The sequence below is a fragment of the Meleagris gallopavo genome, chromosome 8, assembly GCF_905368555.1.
Source record: "Meleagris gallopavo chromosome 8, MGAL_WU_HG_1.1, whole genome shotgun sequence".
NCBI classification, from domain to species: Eukaryota; Metazoa; Chordata; class Aves; order Galliformes; family Phasianidae; genus Meleagris; species Meleagris gallopavo.
This window is the reverse complement of record NC_139411.1, coordinates 25,198,837-25,218,231: the sequence shown is the minus strand read 5'-3', so window position 1 is coordinate 25,218,231 and position 19,395 is coordinate 25,198,837. Positions and strand designations below refer to the sequence as shown.

Genomic DNA, 19,395 nt, shown 5'->3' with positions numbered 1-19,395 from the left:
TTTCTACACTTTCTCTACTAGCCTGGTTGGCATATTGGCAGTATTTAGTAAAACAGCCACTACTGTGTGTCTCTTGCAATAGTTCCATTAAAAATGGGATTTCTGAAAATGTTCTTGGGTCAGGCCCAAGGAAAGTACCACTGCTGTGCAGGTGGTACTGCTCTCTGCATTGCATTACTTGTCCAATCTTTATCTGATCTTCAAAAAGCTGCATTTAAATCACACTGCAAAAGAGACAGTGATGTTTGCATCATATGTATGGTAAACATCCATGCCATAGAGCCAAGCTAGTTACATATGACCTGATTGATTAAACATCTTGACTTCAGAGGTTCTGACACTTCAGTGAAGGCAGCTACACAAAAGCACTCTATATCCTGTTGTAAAGGAATGATATTTCTAAGCTGAACTCACCTTGCTATGACTCTTTGGTCCATACAGAAATGCAAAGCTTTCCCATGATGAATGCTGATGGAAGATGTCTGGAAATGTCTCACTCTCACCTAGATTGAAAGATGATACTGCTTCCCAGAGAGAAATTCTCAGTGAGGAATCAAGTGATGTAGGCTTTATTAAGCCTTGTGTTTTTAACAGACCTATTGAACATTCATAAGGAAATACTGTTCTGTAGAGTTGACCACTACTCCAGAAGAGCAGAGAGCATTTCTCTACCAAATTTCCAGGAGGAGATCCAAACCAATTCACTGTTTTGAGGCAAACTGCTCTGAAAAGGGGATAAACTGAAAGAATTTCCAAACCTTAGCCTTAGCAACACTTAAGCACAATCTAGATCACTGGTAGCCCAAGTCATGGAATTAGTTACGTGCAAATTCTGACCAGCAGCCACAGTTAAAACCACCATAAAGTGATTTATATTCATCTGATGACACACGTTTTTGCTGTATGTTCCTCAAGATCGTAATTATTCATTGCAGAAATGCAGCTCTGCTGTAACATTCACAAACTCAATGGACATAACAGAAGGGGCAAACTGCTCACAGCTGACAGCACACACACAGAGTGCCATTCCAGCTTATGGAGGCATGTGATGGCTAGCTGGAAGGAGACAGGAAGCCAGTGTCCTCCAGATCCATACATACATACAACAGTCAGATCCGTATGATGAAACACTCCAGAGAATCTTACTGCCGAAAAATCCCAACCTGGGAACGTCCCTGGAGGTGGGATTAGCACTGTCACCAGTACTCAGAGCCATTCACTATTATACTTCTCTCCTGATTTCTTAGCTTTGTTAATACCATATCTCCAGCATGCAAACACACCACATGGCTTCACAAGCGCTGGCTAGAACCGTTCTTCACTCCCTAAAAATGTGCTGAAGCCACTGCCCTCCCTCCACCAGCTGAAGACTGATGTAAACCCTGTGCAGTGCTTTGATTCCTCTGAGTAAACGTCATATTAAAATGAAGCTTCCCTGCAAGACCACAGCTTGCAACAGACTATAATCCAGATTTTGTGGATGAAGACACAGAGGCAACTAGGTGTCAAACGACTCATTCATCAGCTCACCCCAACAGCTCACTCTGGAAATCAGGGTGTTTGGAAGAAAAAGGGGATGTGTGGAAACGTTCAGCTGTCTGCTTCGTTCCACTGAAGTCAGCATCAAGCCCCTTTAAGCAGCAGCATGGATTCTGGATTTACATTTGGCCTCATTACTTATCAGCAGAGGATCCCAACAGGCAAGTTCACGTGAGCTCCTTTCCAGTGGGCCAGTGTTCACTGAACAGCACCCTGCATGTTGAGCCCAGCTGCCAGCCCTCCTCCCTGCCTTTCCATCACACACACAGAAGCACGGCACTAAGGAGGGGTAAGAAAGGTGACCTGCAAAGCCCCAGCCTCCGTCCATGTCCCAGAGAGCAGCTGCTTCTTTCCAAGGCAACAACCCTTGGGCTTCATGTAGGTACCACAACCAATGGGAACAACTTTTTCCTGTGTGGTAGGATAGTGTTAAAAAATATCAAATATTACCCATAGCCTTAACAGCATGGTTAACATTGAAGGTTCTTCTTGAAGAAAACATTTCACGCCTTTGGCTTGCACGGACATCTGTTACAGCCCCACACAGCCAAGTGCTGCAGGCAATGCGTGCAGCACCTTTCCATCCAGCTCTCAGATGCCTCTCCTGTACCCCGAGGAACACAAGTCTCTCTAGACCTCTAAAACAGCATCCTCCCTTTGGAGAGAATTCCTCAGCTTTGGTCAAACAGAGCACCACCGCCAACAGAAATGCTAAATACTACATATTTAGGAGTACTAAGCACAGCCATAGCACCAATACCCACTGCTTCTGTATTCTTACTTCTGCCTAATAATTAAACACATCGGTCCTCTTTTCAGAAAGAAATGAGCAGCAAAATCAGGGCTCAGCATAAACGTATCATCATCAGTTAAACATTTCTGTACGTGTAGCTCCAAAGGGAAACATTGCGTATGCAGTCAACCACTCTTCTGCCTGATGTTCATCCTCCCAGCCATCACTTAGATCTATCAGCCAATTTCAAACACGTTTGACAGCACATCAGTATTTTCAACAGCATTAATTTTCTAGATACCTTGTGCAGACTGAAGAACACAGAGGAAGAGAGATGCACTCCTCTTCCCTGAGGGTCTGCAGGACAATTCAGAGGATTTATCTCAGATGCAGAGGAGTTTCAGTCACTATCAGAGCACAGAATTAATCACTCGGCAGAGAATCTGTCCACAGGACAAAGCCCCAGGAAAAAAACAACAACAAAAAAACCCCAGTTTTTATTGTGTTATTTATGGATTTTTTCCCCCCCTTTGTTAATATTAGTAGTGCCCTCTCTAAATTCAGAATAAATTGCCATTAAAAAACAAACAAACAAAAAACAACTAACAAAAAACACAACCTTCCAGGAAGTTACCTGAATTTCTCTTTCTAGTGACATAGAGCTGGTGCCAGAAAACATATAACAATCATAGCTTACAGTTCTGGGGAAAACAAGACTTTTCCAATTAGTGAACAAGATGGTGAGGCCAAATATTTCTTCAGTTTCAACAGAGCAACACAAAAACTTGGGCTGCAAACAGGGAGCAACACGGATAAGAGAACAAAGAGCAGAAAAGGAGAGGCTGGAGCTCAGAGCCCAGTAACAGATAGAAGTAAACAAACGGAATGAAAAGATGACGACAAAACCTGGAAAATGATCCATATGTGCAGTTAACCCGATTCCTGTTGACCTACAGATTTCTTGAGACAGACAGATTTGTGACCACCTTCCGTCAGTGACATGCCTCTAATGGAACGGACATTAAAATGACCTTCAAGTGACAACTCATCACAGGATAACCGTGACAAATGCAGCCAGATAGTCATCTCCACCTTGTGTGCAGACACAAGATGACATACTGTAATATGCTTGTGTCAAAAGAAGGAAAATGCTGGATGGTCTTTTTAATGGGTTTGTCCGTAGCAAAAGGACCCATCAGAGATGTAATTTGCAGAGGGAGGACTTGGCAGAACGAGCTTACGAAGGAGCTGTGTGTGTGCATGGCTGGGTGTGCTGCCTAAGGAAAGCTCATCTGATTCTGTTTCGTAGGAAAAGGCACCGTGTTCTTGTAAAATTGCATAGATAGGAATAGATTTAGGGCTTCTGTTACACACCAAACATAAAAGTTAAAAGATAAAAAAAATAAAAAAAATAAAACATAAAAGGGCACCAAACAGCAGTGTACAAGAAGAAAAGCATAAAAAGAAAATCACTCTATTTTGCAAATATAAAAGGGAAATGCGACTCCATGCCCACATTACGGCATTACTCCGGGTGAAAACAGTCTGGTGGGCAGACATCTAGGGCCAATAAATCTTGCTCTATGGATTCTCTTAAAGCTAAGCAGTACGGAGGACCATCTCAGCTTTCAAAAGATGAGAAACTTGACCTTACAGAAGTCCAGGTAAATGTCATCAGTTGGCCTTATGTTGTCCACAGATGCCACCACACCACTGTCGGAGGCCATCAGATTGGTCAGGCATGATCTGCCCTTGGTGAAGTCACGATAAACTCATCGCTCCCTGCTACATTTTCCCCCAGTATCTGCAGCTGATACCAGACTCCTCCAAGCCCACAATGCTACAAAAGGTGGGAGATACTGGCCCTGTTCCATGCAAGCAAACATTTCAATCACATTTAATCCAACCATAGACACATGACAGTTTTATACCAACTAAGAAAACAGAGCAACTCCTGAACTTTAGTATTTCTCAGGTGTGATATTTCTTTCCCCAGTGGCCATTTAAAAGAAACAAGAATAACAGGAAGGAAGAGGTGCTGAGACTGCTAAAGAAAAAGGCCATTAGATAAGTAATTCCCACTGGAATTCTGCTGCACAGCACCAAGGCTGCCGGTGATCAACACTTCCAAGTAGAGTAATAGTGAATAAATGAAGTCACGCTTGCTAGAGCTGAAGATTCCTCTTCTTCATCACTACCCCAAACTCCTGTCATTCAGAGGTTATATGGGCCCCAAACAAATCTGAGCAGCACATTCTTCTACCAAAACCCTTGGGCCCTATTAATTAACCTAGCACTCAATTCAGTCTGTGACAGACTCCTGTTCCTTCCAGGTCACCTCCCAGAAGGAAGAACAGATGTACTGAGCCACTGTATTACATGCACACAAGTGAAGAAAGATTTAACAACAGCAACCTGATCCAGACATAATAAACAAATTAAAAATAATTAAAAAAAAAAAAAAAAGGAAAAAAACCAAGCACACAAAACAAACGGAAACAGATCAGCCATGGAAAGATTATTTCCTCTACTCAAGTGTATGTGTTGTGCCTCTTACAGAGGATGACACATTTTGAGAAGAGCAGGGAAAACACCAGAATAGTTAAACACAGGCAATTCATAATAATGCACAACTCGACAGCAGAATCATTCAAGATCTTCTCATCACGGGATCAAAGGGCACAAGAAGAACAAAGTGTCAGCTAAAGTGATACGAATGACCAAGATGGAAGAACACGACTCATTTCAGATACAGAAATGTTTAATGGCGTTAAAGTGCTACTTTAATGGGGACCATATGCTAACATTTAAACACAATTCCACTGCACTGCTAAATATGGTTGTTTTTATTTTATTTTTTTTTATTTTACCTTTTTGCCCAACCCTACCTAAAACAATAAAATAAAGTCTAAAGGACTGAAATTAACAACCCATTCAAATCAGCAATAAGTTATGAATTTTATAAAGCATTTTTTTTTTCCTCTTCTTTTCTTAGTAATGAGGGGTAGTTAAATTACTTAAGGATATACAAAGTTTCAAACAATGCCATAGGTGAGAACTCTATTAAGGTTTTTAAAACTTGGAAAAATGAAATCCTGGCCATTAAAAAGACAAAAAATAAAAAAGCAAAGCCCTCAAAGTGCAGGTTAGAATGCTCGTCTCTGAGAAAATTAGAAAACATTCGCTAGAACAGCTCTTAACAGCACCTGCACAGGTGTGATGGCAAGGCCCTTGGGAACAGGACGTGCAGTCAAAAACATTACATTAACGTGAGAGATGTGCTGAGCTTAACTAGGTTAACTACTGGACTGGAACTTTAAAAGTCAGCAAAGGGAATGATTCTAAAAAGAAATTTGAAGAAACCCTCACCAAATCTGGCCTTCTGCAGCTAGCACAGCCTCCATCCACTGTGTGCACGGCAAAAAGCATCTTTGCATTTCATTGGGTCAAGTGCTTCATCAAAACAGAGATCTTTTCATGGCATAAATTCATATAAAAGACATCTAAGGTTTTGTATGGACAAGCTCTAAAAAGACGCATCAGACTTGGGGTGTTTTCTCTCCCAACACATTTACAAATGTTTATCAAAAAATCTCATCAAATAAAAAGGTCATAGTGGCTCAGTATCTGGGCATGACTTTCTGGCATATCACCTCTTCTATGTGCTGGTTTCTTTCTGTCCTCAGTTGGCTGTGTGCCGGCGTATGGGCACACATCTACCGGGAGATCTGCTGTTGGTGTCACAGCCTGAGGCATGACACAGCCCATGAAGTGCTGGTAGATTACAAGTGTGTACCCCTTGCTTTAGCCACGCATCAGAGGTACTTGCTTTTTAAATGACGTCCAACAGAAAGCTGAGCTGAATGGTATTCTTTCCTGAACATCTCTTTGCTGCCCCTCTCTCTGGGCACAGAATGAGACCTTAATATTATTGTTGATGTTGTTATCCCTAGGCTACTTATGTCCTCAAAAATTTCCTAGTACATTACAACAGCATTGGATTGTGATAAATTGTAGGACATGGTCCTTTTAGGACCACAAAAGCTCTTCAGAAGGGCCTAAATTAGGTTGTTCAGCCTGAATGCAACATACAAAATTCTGACATTTCCCAGATCTCATGACAGAAAGAGAGGGATGAGTCTCTAGTATCCTCTTTCAAACAAATAAATTCAAAACAAAGTGTTTTGTCACTAAGGTCTATATCCAGGTCCCACAGAAACAAATGGTTATCGCTGACTTCGATGGGACTACAGTTTGGTCTAACTTTTTGCCAGCAGGAATTGGAATTGGTAACGTGACCAAATGAACATGTGAGTTTCTTCCTTTACCCAAAAGGTTTTATTTACAGGTCTCTCCAGGACTAGCTGTCAATATGTCATTTCTGAAAGAGGATACTGGCATCTAGGACCCAGTTTGATCACCCCAGTGAAATCATTCACCCTGCACTGTCATCTCACTTGGTTCTAGGAAGCAAACGAGAGCTTGACACTGGCGCTGGAGTAACCCTCGTCACTCCCAATACTCTGCAAGCTGCTGTGATCATCAATGTCACTGATGCTGGTTGTGCTGATATTGTCCACTTCTCCATGGGAGAACTCTGTGCTTTCAACGTCCACTTCAATCTCTTCTAAAAAAAATGAAATGAGAGAAACACACATATTAGTACCACAAACACAACTGCTCCTTTCAGGTCAGCAAAGCTGCCAGGACATGATTTATAAAAAGATAAGCTACCAGTCTGGAGTTTTTCTTAGGGAGTTTGCAAAGGGAGCATGCAGACCACATTACCAGCATAGGTGAGCCACCCCATGCACTGAACTTGGTATTTTATCTCTGTTCTTTGAAACTGTATTACCCCAGTGTTGGGGGGGAAGGGGGAGGAGGGGGAGAGAAAAAAAAGAAAAAAAAAAGGATAAAACAGAGGATAAGAGAGAAAACAGAGCCTGAAGTTACCCTTTTACCATGCTACTTGCTTGGCATCACTTTCTGAAAGCTGGGATCACAAATAGAGGGCATTACCATGAGGATTTGGGTTATTTTCTGATGGTGGAACTAAAAGCTTCAATCTCTTTTTTTTAAGAAGGAATTAGAAAGCAGTAATCTAGTCAACCAGGCATCTTGGTTTCCACAGCATTTAAACATTTTCCAATTATTTTTTTTTCCAAACTGTAGATTCAAACACAAATTACACAGGATGTTTGGCTGTCAGTAAGTATTGAAACACCTACTGTGCCTACCTAGGATCCACAGCTGAGATGTTTCAAAAAAGAAAATTATTCAAATTCATTTAGCTATTCAGATGACCTCTATCCAGTTTTAATTGAGATGAACTGTATAGGAAACTTGGAAAAGAAAGGGAGGTAGTGGTAGAATGATTCCTGGAATTTTAAGAGTCAATTTGCTTAGTTCTGTTTGTGCTTGGTTACGCCACAGTAGGCCTGAAAACAGGAAATACACTGGGGGGAATGAGAAGTTAGATGTCGCCTTGCAGCATGCTTTTTTGATGCCAAAACATACAAAAAAAAAAAAAAAAAAGCACATCTATTCCATCTTCGACAACAAGTATTTGGCTACCATCTTGTGACCACAGCCATTTATGTTTTTGTAAGGAATGCTTTCACTTTTCGAAGAGCTCTTCAGAGAACAGGTCACATGAAAAGTCATAGGAATCTGTATGTGTTGACAAAAGCAATGCTTCTTCCAAACTATTTAATTAATTAACAATTCATGCAAAAGACAAAAATTTTCATGTATGCTATAGAATCATAGAATCCTTAGAGTTGGAAGGGACCTTTAAAGGTCATCCAACTCCCCTGCTGTGAACAGGGACATCCACAACTCTATCAGGTTGCTCCGAACCCCCTTCAGCCTCATCTTGAATGTCTCCAGGGATGGGCTTGCATCACATCTCTGTGCAACCTGTTCCAGTGCCTCACCATCATTCACTGTAAAAGACATTTTCCTTATACTCAACCTACGTCTCCCCTCTTTTACTTTGAAACCATTTCCCCTTGTCCTATCATCACAGACTCTGCTGAAGAGTCTGTCCCTTTCTTTCTTCTAGCTCCCCTGTAGATACTGAAATGCTGCTATCAGGTAATCTCAGAGCCTTCTATTCTGCAGGCTGAACAGCCTCGACCCACTCAGTCTGCCCTCGTAGGAGAGTGTATGTGTGCACATGTATGTGCATACGTGTGTGAGCAAAATCAGTAGCCTAAATACCAAAGGTCACAGAGAAGGGCATAGCTAAGAGACAAGAAATGGATCTGCCTCGTGCTCCCTCCTCTTAGAGCTCTGGAGATTCACCAGCAATTCAGAGACACCCACCTCGCTCAGAGTCCGAACGATCAGAGGAAATGGTAGATCCAATGCTGTCCATTCGTATTCGCTCTATCTCCTGAGGACCCTGTAGTTGTTCCAGTCTTCTCTTTAGAAATCTTTGTTCTCGTTCCAGGTTCTCAAGCTGGTGTTGGCTTCTTCTCTCGACCTCTTCAAGTTTCTGACATGATCAAATACATCTCAGTAACAAGTTTCATCCTTTTATCTTTCCCTCCCACCTCTACTGCCCAGCCACCTGCTTTATTCAAGACATTCCCAGATCCTAGAAGGATTTAAGCTGCAAGAACACTGAAAGAAGCTGCCTTCCAAGTTCCAGAAGCCTCTCTTGGCAGTTTCTATGCTACTTCTTCACAACTTTTCCAGTTTCCAAACCCGGATAAGTCATATGCAGTGGTATCAAAAGGCTTTGAAGACAGAGCCTCTCTAAATGAAGTGTAGCAGCTTGTGGGTCATTCCTCATGAGTTCAGCCACCTGCATTACCACGGATGTCCACAAAGGGGCCTCAATTCCCTTAACCAAACCAATCTACTATTCGTTATATTTCACTGTAACATAAAAACGTGCCCTGGGAGCTCCGCATTCCTTGCTGCATGGTTTAGTAGGATTTCTCAGAAACAGTTTTCTTTTTAGTGAATGATTTACATAACCTACTACAGATTTCTTTGATCACAGCTGGGAAATCTACCAGGGCACTGTTCTTTGTTTCCTACAACAAGCACATTGCATAAGGAGGAGTCATTTCAGGCTAACTCCGTCCCTCCAGCAGTGCTTTTTCTCCTTCACCACCCATCCTCCCTCCCACTATCCTGAGCTATGACAAAGGATTTCAGCTTTTCCCAGATACTGACAACGTTGTATTTTCTTTTCACGCTTCGCTCTGCCAGAAGTGAAACTAGAAAAGCGCAGGGCTAGCTGGCTGCTTCACATATGAAACTTCTTCAGCAAGCCAACCCTGTCTCACACTCTTGAGGCTTTGTGCTAATGCTTCAGCAATGGAAACTTACAGCACATCAGAAAAAAAAAAAAAAGTAGCATTTCCCATCAAAGTGGAGTTACTCAGCGGTAAGCATGCTTTTCTTTTAAGAGCTTCTGTTGTCAGAGGCCGACCACAATACAAAACAAGACCCTTAGTCTAATCAAACATTTTCATAGTTAACAGAGTTCACTATGGACTCTTCAAACAATATGGCCTGTAGTAATGATTAAGAATTAAACAAGGGGGCAACACTTATTTAATACATTTATACAGTAAACAAAGGTGCTAGTATCCTTTAACACAAAACCATTCTCAGCAGCAAGAGAGAGCAACCGAACTGCACTTCCAGTCAGATGGAAAGAAGCTGGGAAAAGCAGCTCTTACCTTGATATGTGCTTTGGCTTTGTTCAGCAGCCCAAGCGTTGTGTGCCTGGTGCAGTCTGGTCCTAGTGGTATCAGAACTTTTAAGCGTTCTAGACACAGGCGGAGGTGAGCTCGGCTGCAAGGGGAGAAGAGGATCAGAGTTAGCTTCCAGAAATGCAATGTTATTTCCTTCTCTGTTTCCATTCTGTGAGCCACTTTTCATATTTCCTTCCCTTCACGCATCACAAGATTCCCCACAGGTGCCAGGACGAACTGCCACTAAGCTATTTACACTGCAAACAGCATCTGCTCACCAATACTTGCACGATTGCTAACCCCTGACAGACACTGTTTATTTTCTTGCTGTCTGAACTGATAATCTGACCCCGTGGATGAACTTTGTGCAGACACAAGGCACAATCTGTACAAATATCTTAGGGGTTGCACTTCCCTCGGCTACTTGCTGTTGTGCTGAGAACTTTGTGAGAGCACTTTCAAATGACTGCTAGCACTGCACACTTGTGCATTGTCAGTTCAGGGTCAGTTCAGGGACATGTGCTACGAACCAATCCAAGCAACATTTCTAACATTTCTTTGCACAAAATTTGAAAGAGCAAAGAACAAAACCAGTCAGCCTAACACACCCAAACAATCCCTGCTGGCAATTAAATGGTCCAAGCACTGCACTGGGCCCAAGTCTGAAAGGCTGCTGGGGTGCAAGGTCAGCGGGAACAAGAGAGCCTGAACCCCTCCTCTGGGCAGCCTGCTGACCTTGTATCACATCTCCAAAGAGAGTCTCAAGCACAGCAGCACTGCTGATGGTTTGAGCCATTTTCTGCAGAATGTGAAATGTGGGGAAAATGGTTTGGGCAGCAGTGGCAAAGCACATCATCCTCAGGCTGCACAGGAAAAGCGACCCTACAGATCCTCCTCTGTATCACGTATGCAGGAACAGACAGCAGATTTATGGAAAACTATCAAGCGTGGGTTGCCTTTCCCCCCCCCCTCCCTTTCTTTTTCTCAGACATTAATGATTTATGTTTAAACTTGTCATCTCAATCAATAACACAATGACATCAGCTTCACCATTCACATGCAAGAAACACCGGTGCAAAAGAGTCCTGAAAGCCTATCCCAACCCCTGCTCATAAACAAAGAAACCGAATCTTAGCCTGATCCATCTCAATACAGGGAGAAAAAAAATAAAGAGCATGGACAGTTCATTTCCATTTGTTTTTCAAATTCACTATTGCTCCCAGTTTGAAAGGGGTGGGGGAGAAGAGTCTGTAATCAGGCAATTATGTCAGTGACAAGCAAGGATGATTAAGGGTGGAAGGGTCAGGGGTTTTGCTGATGAACTGTCAGCACAGAGGAGTGTTTGCTAGCAGTGCTGTAGCTGGGAGCTCCTCAGTATTTCTATTATAAATCTCTTTACAAAGGGTCCAGCATTCTGTCTCAAGAGGAGCCACAGGGCTGCGTATGACCAGCAAGGCCCTTGAAGAACATGAGTTTTTCATTAAACATTAACAACAAGGAGGGTGAGAGCGTCATAATCACAAAAATCAAAGAAAAAAAAATATCACATCAATCTCATCTCTTCCTTCCTTAGACTGCTCTAGGGCAAACTCTACTAACTTTGCTAGTATTAAGCACATACGGCTAACATGAGCCTTACTCTTTTGGTTTTTAGCTACCTAGAAGCTTCCTAGAAGCTTATCTTCAACATACAGGCTGATCAACAGGAGCTGTGCGCACCCACTGCAGGTGCTTTGCCCAGTGTGGTCAGCAATGAAAGAGCATTGCTGGTTTGCTGGCACCTGTCATCCCAAGTGACACCGGGCACTGAGTGCTGGCAGGCAGAGCAGGGACTGAGGAGCAGGGCCAGCTCCACTTCATAGCGTATAATAGGAAATAAGTTTGGGAAATCAACATCTGACCTGTTTCAGGTGTATCATGGTGCACTCCTAAATGCAGAGGGAAATGCACACTGCATTTACAATCTGAGCCCAAGCACCGGGGGGAAGGAGAAGGCCCAGCACCAGGAACCGTGGCTCTAGGAACAGAGATCAGCGCTGAGTAGAAATGAGCACAGACAGGATTGCCCAGACAAAATTAGGCGGATGGCACTGTGACCTGCTGTGTCAAAAGCTGGGCATTTGGCAAAATCAACCTTGTCAGGCATCTGAAAGCTGTGTGCAAAAATCCAACCATTTAAAGAGAACAAATGCTGAAACTCCAACTGGATTGGTCTTGCTGCTGCCCCAGGACCACGGCAGATCAGAGAAAGCAGCAGCACCCTGCAAACAGGGGCTGAAAAGTGAGCTCTGGGGCCTTCACACTGAGCCATCACGTGAGCATGTTGCTTTTCAAGGCTCAAAAGCATGAGAGCAAATTTAGCAGAGCCTGTTTCAGGGTGAAAGCAATCACAAGCCTATTAATCTTCCTTATCAAGTCGTGTAGCTGTACCTGGGCAGCCGTAATCCCAGAGTCAGGCCACAATAGGAATGCCTTTCCCACGTGCTTACCTGGATCCCTACAACATGGCTTTGACACTGCTGCAGGCTCTCGCACTCAATGAAAATGCCAGCATTATGCAGGCTCCAGACAGAGCCTGCCGGCTTTCCATGTAAACCACTGGGTTATGCCAATATTTGATGCATCTGCCAATATCTGGAAAAACAAGCCTAAATGCCCATATTGTTATGTAACAGAGAAACAACACAGGCTGGGCACAGAGGGCTGCTGCCTCTCACTGCCCTGATCCCAGGAGGAGAAAGGAGGACAGAAGGAGAACTTCAGTTCTAGTTCCTCAAGTAGAAGGAACTGACCCACAGTGAGTCATGGGGGGCTGCTGATGGGAGAGAGGGTATCAGCCTTTGAAACAACAGCTCTGTGGCTGTGTGCTGGGCACATGCTGCTCTCCCCTTTCCACCTTGTGCTATGTGAAAGCTTCTGACTGTATGTGAAGCATCTACTTCCAATAGCCCCCTCAGTTCTCCTCCAGCCTGAGCCCCTGGCCTCTCCCAGAGGAGCCTAGCCCTTGCTCCACGTTGCCCCTGCTTGCACTTGGCTTTGCTTGGCTGCAGCGGGCTGTAATTTCACAGCCTGCTCTCCTCTCTGGCTCCCAATGACATCATCCTTTCTGATTATATAAGGTACTGGGAGGAAACCTTTATTTCTGCATGCTTTTTGCTCATAACTTCAGCTGTCTCACTGCACAACCCGCATCCAAATCCCACTGCGGAAACCGGGCTCCCCACTGCCTGAATCAAAACTGCAGTGCAGGAAGTGGTTTGGGTGCAAATACATAAACAAACAAATAAATAATTAATCCCCATTTCCTTCCCCCTACTCTGCCAGAGACATTTCTGAGGGGTAGCAGTAGGAGTCAAGCTCTGCACCACAGCCTCCTCTGTGCCTGGGGATTGCCTAGCCCCTGCCCCACAGAGCTGGGGGCACAGCTCCAAGCCTTGTACTTGCTGGCCACAGAGGGGCTGGGAACCCACCTGCCCTCAGTGCCTGAGGAGCCCTTTTAGGGACAGCACTGCATCTTGTGGCACGCTCCCTGCTGAGCTCAGCCTCGCTGCTTGAGTTGTCTCTCCCCAGATTGTAGCAGTGACAGCACAGCCATTGGGTTCAAGCAGATACACAACATCCCTTGAATCTGCTCAGTACCCCTTGGAGAGCCCAGCCCAGGCTAACTGCAGCTAAATCTACCAAGAGATTTTGGTGCCAGTCAGATTTGGGCAAGTCCCTGAATGCGAGCATCCCTGGAGAGACTGCAGCTGTTCTGCTGGTACAGGCTGTTTTTGTTGCTGATTTTTTTTTTCTTTCTTTCTTTTTTTTTTTTTTTTCTTTTTCTTTTTCCATCTTCTACCATTGGCATAAGCGATGGAAACTGAGAGAGAAGAAAGTTTTTCTGCCTAGAAGTCATTAAACCACGTGTGTGCTCAGCTCTGAAGCAGCACTTTACAGGACTCAGCACAACCCTGCAGCCAGGCGCTGCTGAGAGACTGTGCTGACTCAAGGCTGGAACATGTGCAGAACACATGCACACGCACAATGACACAAACACTGCCCATCTTCAGAAGATCAAGCCTCCCTCCCAGCAGGAGTTGACCAACAGCATTTCAAAACGCTGAATTCCAGTTTTTGTATGTTGAAAGAAAGAGCATCTGAGGGAAAAGGAAAGCACTTCACAGATATTTCTGTACTATGCCTGCAGGTCTATAGGGCCGAAATTCAACAGTCAGTTTCAGCTTGTGCTCAACATCAGGGATACCAAAGCTCAAGGCCCACTGAAGCGGGATCAGACACCTGATCTCCAAGAGAAGTTTTTATTTATATATATATAAATAAAATAAACAATACAAAACCAAAAAACCCCAAGAAGCACTGAAAACATCCGCACAAGGAAGATCCTAAGATGAAAAAGAATATGGTCATCCTTCCCCTGCGCTCTCCTCCTCTTCACATTTTCAAAGTCGAGTCCAATTTAACCCTGAAATTAGAAACCACCAACTTTGTTTGGATTTCAGAGCTAATAGATGGCTTAAAAAATTCAGAAGGGATCGCTGGTTAAAGAAAGCAATTCCTGGAGCGACGCAAGTGACCCCACATCAATAATTCATTGGACCAGAACGATTTTGAGATAAAGGTAATGAGAACCACATGCAGAAACCACAGGACAGGGAAAATGGGGGAAAATACGGTTTCCTCCCATAAACGATTCACAGGTCAGAGACTCGCTTATCTGTAACAGCCATCACAGGACAACGGGTTTTGCCTTGTGCTCATCTCTAATCTTTCCCCTGCCCGCAGAAGGGTCTGACCCCTGCCTTCACGTCTCCAGAGAAGGAAGAGGAGATGCTGCCAAGTGCCTGAATCAGAAACTGAAAGCCAGGCGGGCGCCGGGGCAGAGCCTGCGCTGCTGCAGAGCGTTATGTAAGCACTGGGAGCTGCGCTGCCCCAGCCTGCAGCAGCACACACCGCTCACTGCGCAGCACCGCCGGGCTCACGCTGGGAAGGAAATCTGCTGCACAACGGCGCCGTTAAAGCCCATCTTCTCCACCTGCACCGTGCAATCATTCATTGTTCGGATTTTCCATCAGGTCTCTTTACGTGGTTATTTCTCTTTTGGTGCTCGCTCCAAGCTGAACACAACACTCGCTCATCCGCCTCTGTTCCCTGCCATTCCTACCCACAGCTCCTCAGCATACATGAGCGTTTGTATTGCAAATGTTAATAAACTGCATCATGAGAAAGTAATGGGGAAAAAAAAAGCCTCCAGACTACTTTTTTTTTTTTTTAAGCCTATCATTTGGAAGAAACAAAGAGATGAAACTTGAGAAATGATAATAAAAAGCCTTGACAACACGCTGTACATAGGGATTCAAGGGAATGAAAACGTTCTGCAGGCAAAATGTTCAGCCTGATCTTAACCAGATCAGATCTGTGTGCAAATGCTGAGAATTAACATGCATCTAACTGTGCTCTCAAGCCAAGGGCAGACAAAAAACAAACCGCAAATTAAGAGACCTGTAATTAACAGTATTAATAACAACAGCAATAATAAAACCAACAGATACATTGAGGCAGTGCAGCTCTGCCACATAACACGCTGCCCGACAGGCAGGTAACTGGTGGTGCATATCTTTAAGCTTTTCTCTTTGAACTGGAGGGCTAAAATACAGACTACTCACTTAAATTAATACCATAATAAAGTGACCATCCGTAAGCCCACAACTCCCAAAACTAGGATGCTGAAAAGAGTGGCAAAAGAAAAGCACTGAATACTGGTACCCACAGGAATAAAAATGATGCTGAGAAAGTATCCTTTCGAAAGGTGCCTCCTCTCGGCTGTTTGCTAGCTGACTGCTCATCCTTCCCTAACCTCTCTCATCTTCAGAGGGGCCAATGAGAGAGCCTATAACTCAGTAGTAAAAGATCAAGTATAGCAGCCTGCACTTCGCAATGAGAAGGTGATGACAGCGGCAGAAGTGGCCATCTGCCCAGCAGAGGAACTGAGGTAAGCAATGCCTGGCATTTTCTCTCACCCCTTCATTTTCACCCAGCCCGAGCACCACGCTCTCAGCGCCTCTTCATCAGTTTCTCCTCTCCCCTTGCAGCTCCCCTACAGCTTTCTGCCTTCCTTTGGAAGGCAATAAAACTTGGGCAGTTGTTAAGAGACATCAAATAGCAACAGATGCTCTGGAGTAGAGTCTATTACAATTTATCAAAGTTAATCTCCCCCTGAAATTATATATCAAGGGTTCATTATTATTGATCTTGGCCATTACCCACAAAGTATTTTTTAATCCCCGGTGAATCTAATTAACTGAACTTCGGCCTCACGTAGCACAATACACAGCACTGCCAGATAAATCCCTGTCGGGCTCAGCTGTGCTTGCAACTGTCCTAAACCCTGCAGCCACCTCAGACTGTAAATGCTCCACGTCCCATTCACTTTCTGACCTATTTGCTGCCAGTATGGTCACATCCAGGAGTCTCTTGCACGAGATCATTTGGCACCAACTTTCCGATTGTGCTCGTTCCCAATGCTGTAAGTATCACAGTTCCACTACCTGGCACTAAGATATGGTCACAGTCCTGCATTCGTCTATTGAGGAACATGCAAAGCAAGCCTTAAACATCAACATGCAGCCCACTCCAGTTAATTATAAATAGTCTGGTCTCATAAGTCTCCAGCTTTCTTAAAAAGGCAGTTAAAAATAGAGCCCTGCTCTTTAAATAGCCAAGGGTGCCCTGTGCCCCCGTTCCCACTAATACTGGTATAATCACCGCCGGGGACACGCAGCGTGCTCCTGCATGGTGACATCGCTCCGAGCAGAGCTCCATGCCACCAACGTGCCCACAGAGCAGCTGCGCCGGCCAGCAGCAGCCTCACTGCAGAGGAGGCAGTAACCTGCTTTGCTGCGACCTGCGGATTTTCAGCTTTACTGCTAGAATTAGGTCAGCGGCAAAGATAGCCGAGATTTTCCAAACTCGCCTGCTATTCTTGATTGCGTTTGGAGGGTTTCCTGGCTAAGCACCACGCCTGTGGAAAGGATTGCCGAGGTATTTTGGGCTCTTGCAGGGTTTCTGCAGTCAGTTGCTGGGAACTGGAGATGCTTGCACCCAGAATCCCCAACTGCCTCCTCCAACGCCGCACACCAAGCTCTTCTGGTGGGACCCACCTTGCTTTGCAGGCATGGTATGCCTGAAGGCACACTGCTAGCACCAGGGTGGGAAGAACCTGAGATATCAGCTGGAGAGCAGCCCATTCCTATCCTAGACCTCCCATGGCTCCAGTAGAAAAGCCCCTTGGGGTCTGCAGCAGCAAAGGCACAGAGAGACCTCAAATCACAGAATGGCCAGGGTTGGAAGGTACTCCGTGACTCCATCATGAATCTCCAACCCCCTGCCACAAGCAGGGCCATCAACCTCCCCATTTAATATTAGACCAGGCTGCCCAGAGCCCCATCCTATCTGGTCTTGAACACCTCTAGGGATGGGACATCCACAACCTCTCTGGGCAGCCTGTTCCAGCACCTCACCACTCCCTCTGTAAAAAACTTCTCCCTTACATCCAACCTAAATCTTCCCTCCCTCAGCTTAAAACCATTTCACAGCCTGTTTCTTCATAACACAGAAAAGACCTCAGAGTTTGGTGCCCACTAAATATAATCAGGCTTTAAGCTAATGACACCACTGCAGCTGGTATTACTAGCTGCAAGAAGCAAGCGCTTGTTAGATATAAAGTTGTCCATCAGTCAGAGAGCAAAGGATGCTGCCAACTTACTATTTGGGAAAACACCTTTCCTCTTTCCAAAATAATGAGCAGGGAACATGCCAATATCAAGAATACATTCTATGTGGTGCCAGTTGTTATTACAATAGGACAGAGCTTTTCCAGCCCACGCATTTCTTTTCACATATTGTATTCCAGTTTCCTCACCTCATGGAAGCAAAAAAATCTTAATTTCTAACAAAAAAGAAACATTCCAAGAATATAACTGTATGCAATATTTGTTTACACAAAATCTTTTACACCCGAAAGAAAGCATGTGCTGTTCATCTAATACCACTCCGCACTGTCAGAAATATTTAGGGAGTCATCAAATGGCCGCTGTACCTCTCAGGTACAGAGTGCATGCATCTGGAACAGAGGAAGCAGTGCATGTAATTTAACCTTGTAAAATTATTGTAAGTTTAACCTCAGACTTCCCAGGGAAAAAGAATTAGCAGCCAAGGTCATTATAGGATATGTGGTTGGACAAAAGCACAGTAAGTAAGAAGGAGAACATAAGAGACCCCAGCACTGTCCTTCCTATTGGATTTATATTTTTGCACATAAACAACAGTATTTCAGAAGCCTAGGAGTGAGCTGGCATTAAGCACCAAGCAGCTGTAACTTAAGTTAACTCCATGTGCTGCTCAGCAGGAAAGCCTGAGCAGAGAAAGGCGCTCCCAGCATTACTGCAGCAGGTGGGCTGCGTGCTGACCTCGCACATACCAGGAAAGAAAAGAGGTTCTGAGAAGTGGTATCAGAGAGCACAGAACACACCTTGCTCCTGCTCACCTGGTGTCATGTGCTAACACAAACTCACCTGTCAATACAGTTCTTCCAACAAGGAGCAGAGCTTATCACCAGAAGATTATCACTATCTGAAAATTGTATTTACCACAAGAAAATTATAACAATGTAAACTTCAGAAGAAAAAGCAAAACCAAACTAAGCCTGCACCCTGCCCTTTCCCTTTACTACCTCTGGTACCTTCCTTGCATTTTCTTTCTCTTCTCTGGGCATGTATGAAAGCAAAAGGATGCAAGACCGCTCAAATCTCAAACAAGAAAGAAGCACAAAGCTGGCCACTGGAAAACTATTTCCTTAGGCTCTTCCTTTCTCTGTAAGAAATGAAAATTGCTCCAATGTTTTTTCAGCTCAACTACAAAACACCTAATGCTTCCAAAAGCTCAGATAGTCACTCCTTTATATGCAGGACATTCTTCCTAGTGCACTCCTGGTCAGCTGGAGAAGATCAACAAGACCCCTGCTTTGGTCAGCAATGCCACAAACAGATATAGCTATTATTCCCCCAATCCAAGAACAGCTGCAGATGAGTAAACTCACATTTGTGGGAGGATTACTGCCTGGCGCTTGCTCACCCTGTGTTCTCCCAGCAGGAAAAGTTAGGATCCCACCTGGGAGCAAATCAAACACTGGAAGGTTTGTAGTTTGTTTTGGAAAGGAAAAAGGGAAAAAATTAAAAAAAAAAAAAAAAAAAAAAAAAAAAGAGGAAGAACACCCAGTCCTCTGGTGTTGGAGGAACTGGTTTCCATTTGCTCAACTACCAGGCCAACATTAAAAATACAGCCAAATACAGCCATACAAGCTTACAGAAATACCTGCAAAAGCACTGCATTATCATTGCAACCACACCC

The 19,395-nt window shown here is 44.2% G+C and overlaps 1 protein-coding gene across 3 annotated transcripts in view; it reads right to left on the bottom strand.

The window, feature by feature from the left end:
• Nucleotides 1–5,015: 5,015 nt before the first annotated feature.
• The window catches only part of MXI1 (MAX interactor 1, dimerization protein), a 52,222-nt gene continuing 37,842 nt past the window's right edge, over nt 5,016–19,395 (bottom strand). For all 3 annotated transcript variants that reach the window (XM_085229048.1, XM_085229047.1, XM_003208151.4), the window contains exons 4-6: nt 9,973–10,087; nt 8,600–8,771; nt 5,016–6,899 (exon numbers count right to left, since the gene is read on the bottom strand). In XM_085229048.1, coding sequence (XP_085085174.1) covers nt 6,736–6,899; nt 8,600–8,771; nt 9,973–10,087 — 451 coding nt within the window. In that variant the 3' untranslated portion in view covers nt 5,016–6,735. The remainder of the gene's footprint in view (nt 6,900–8,599; nt 8,772–9,972; nt 10,088–19,395) is intronic.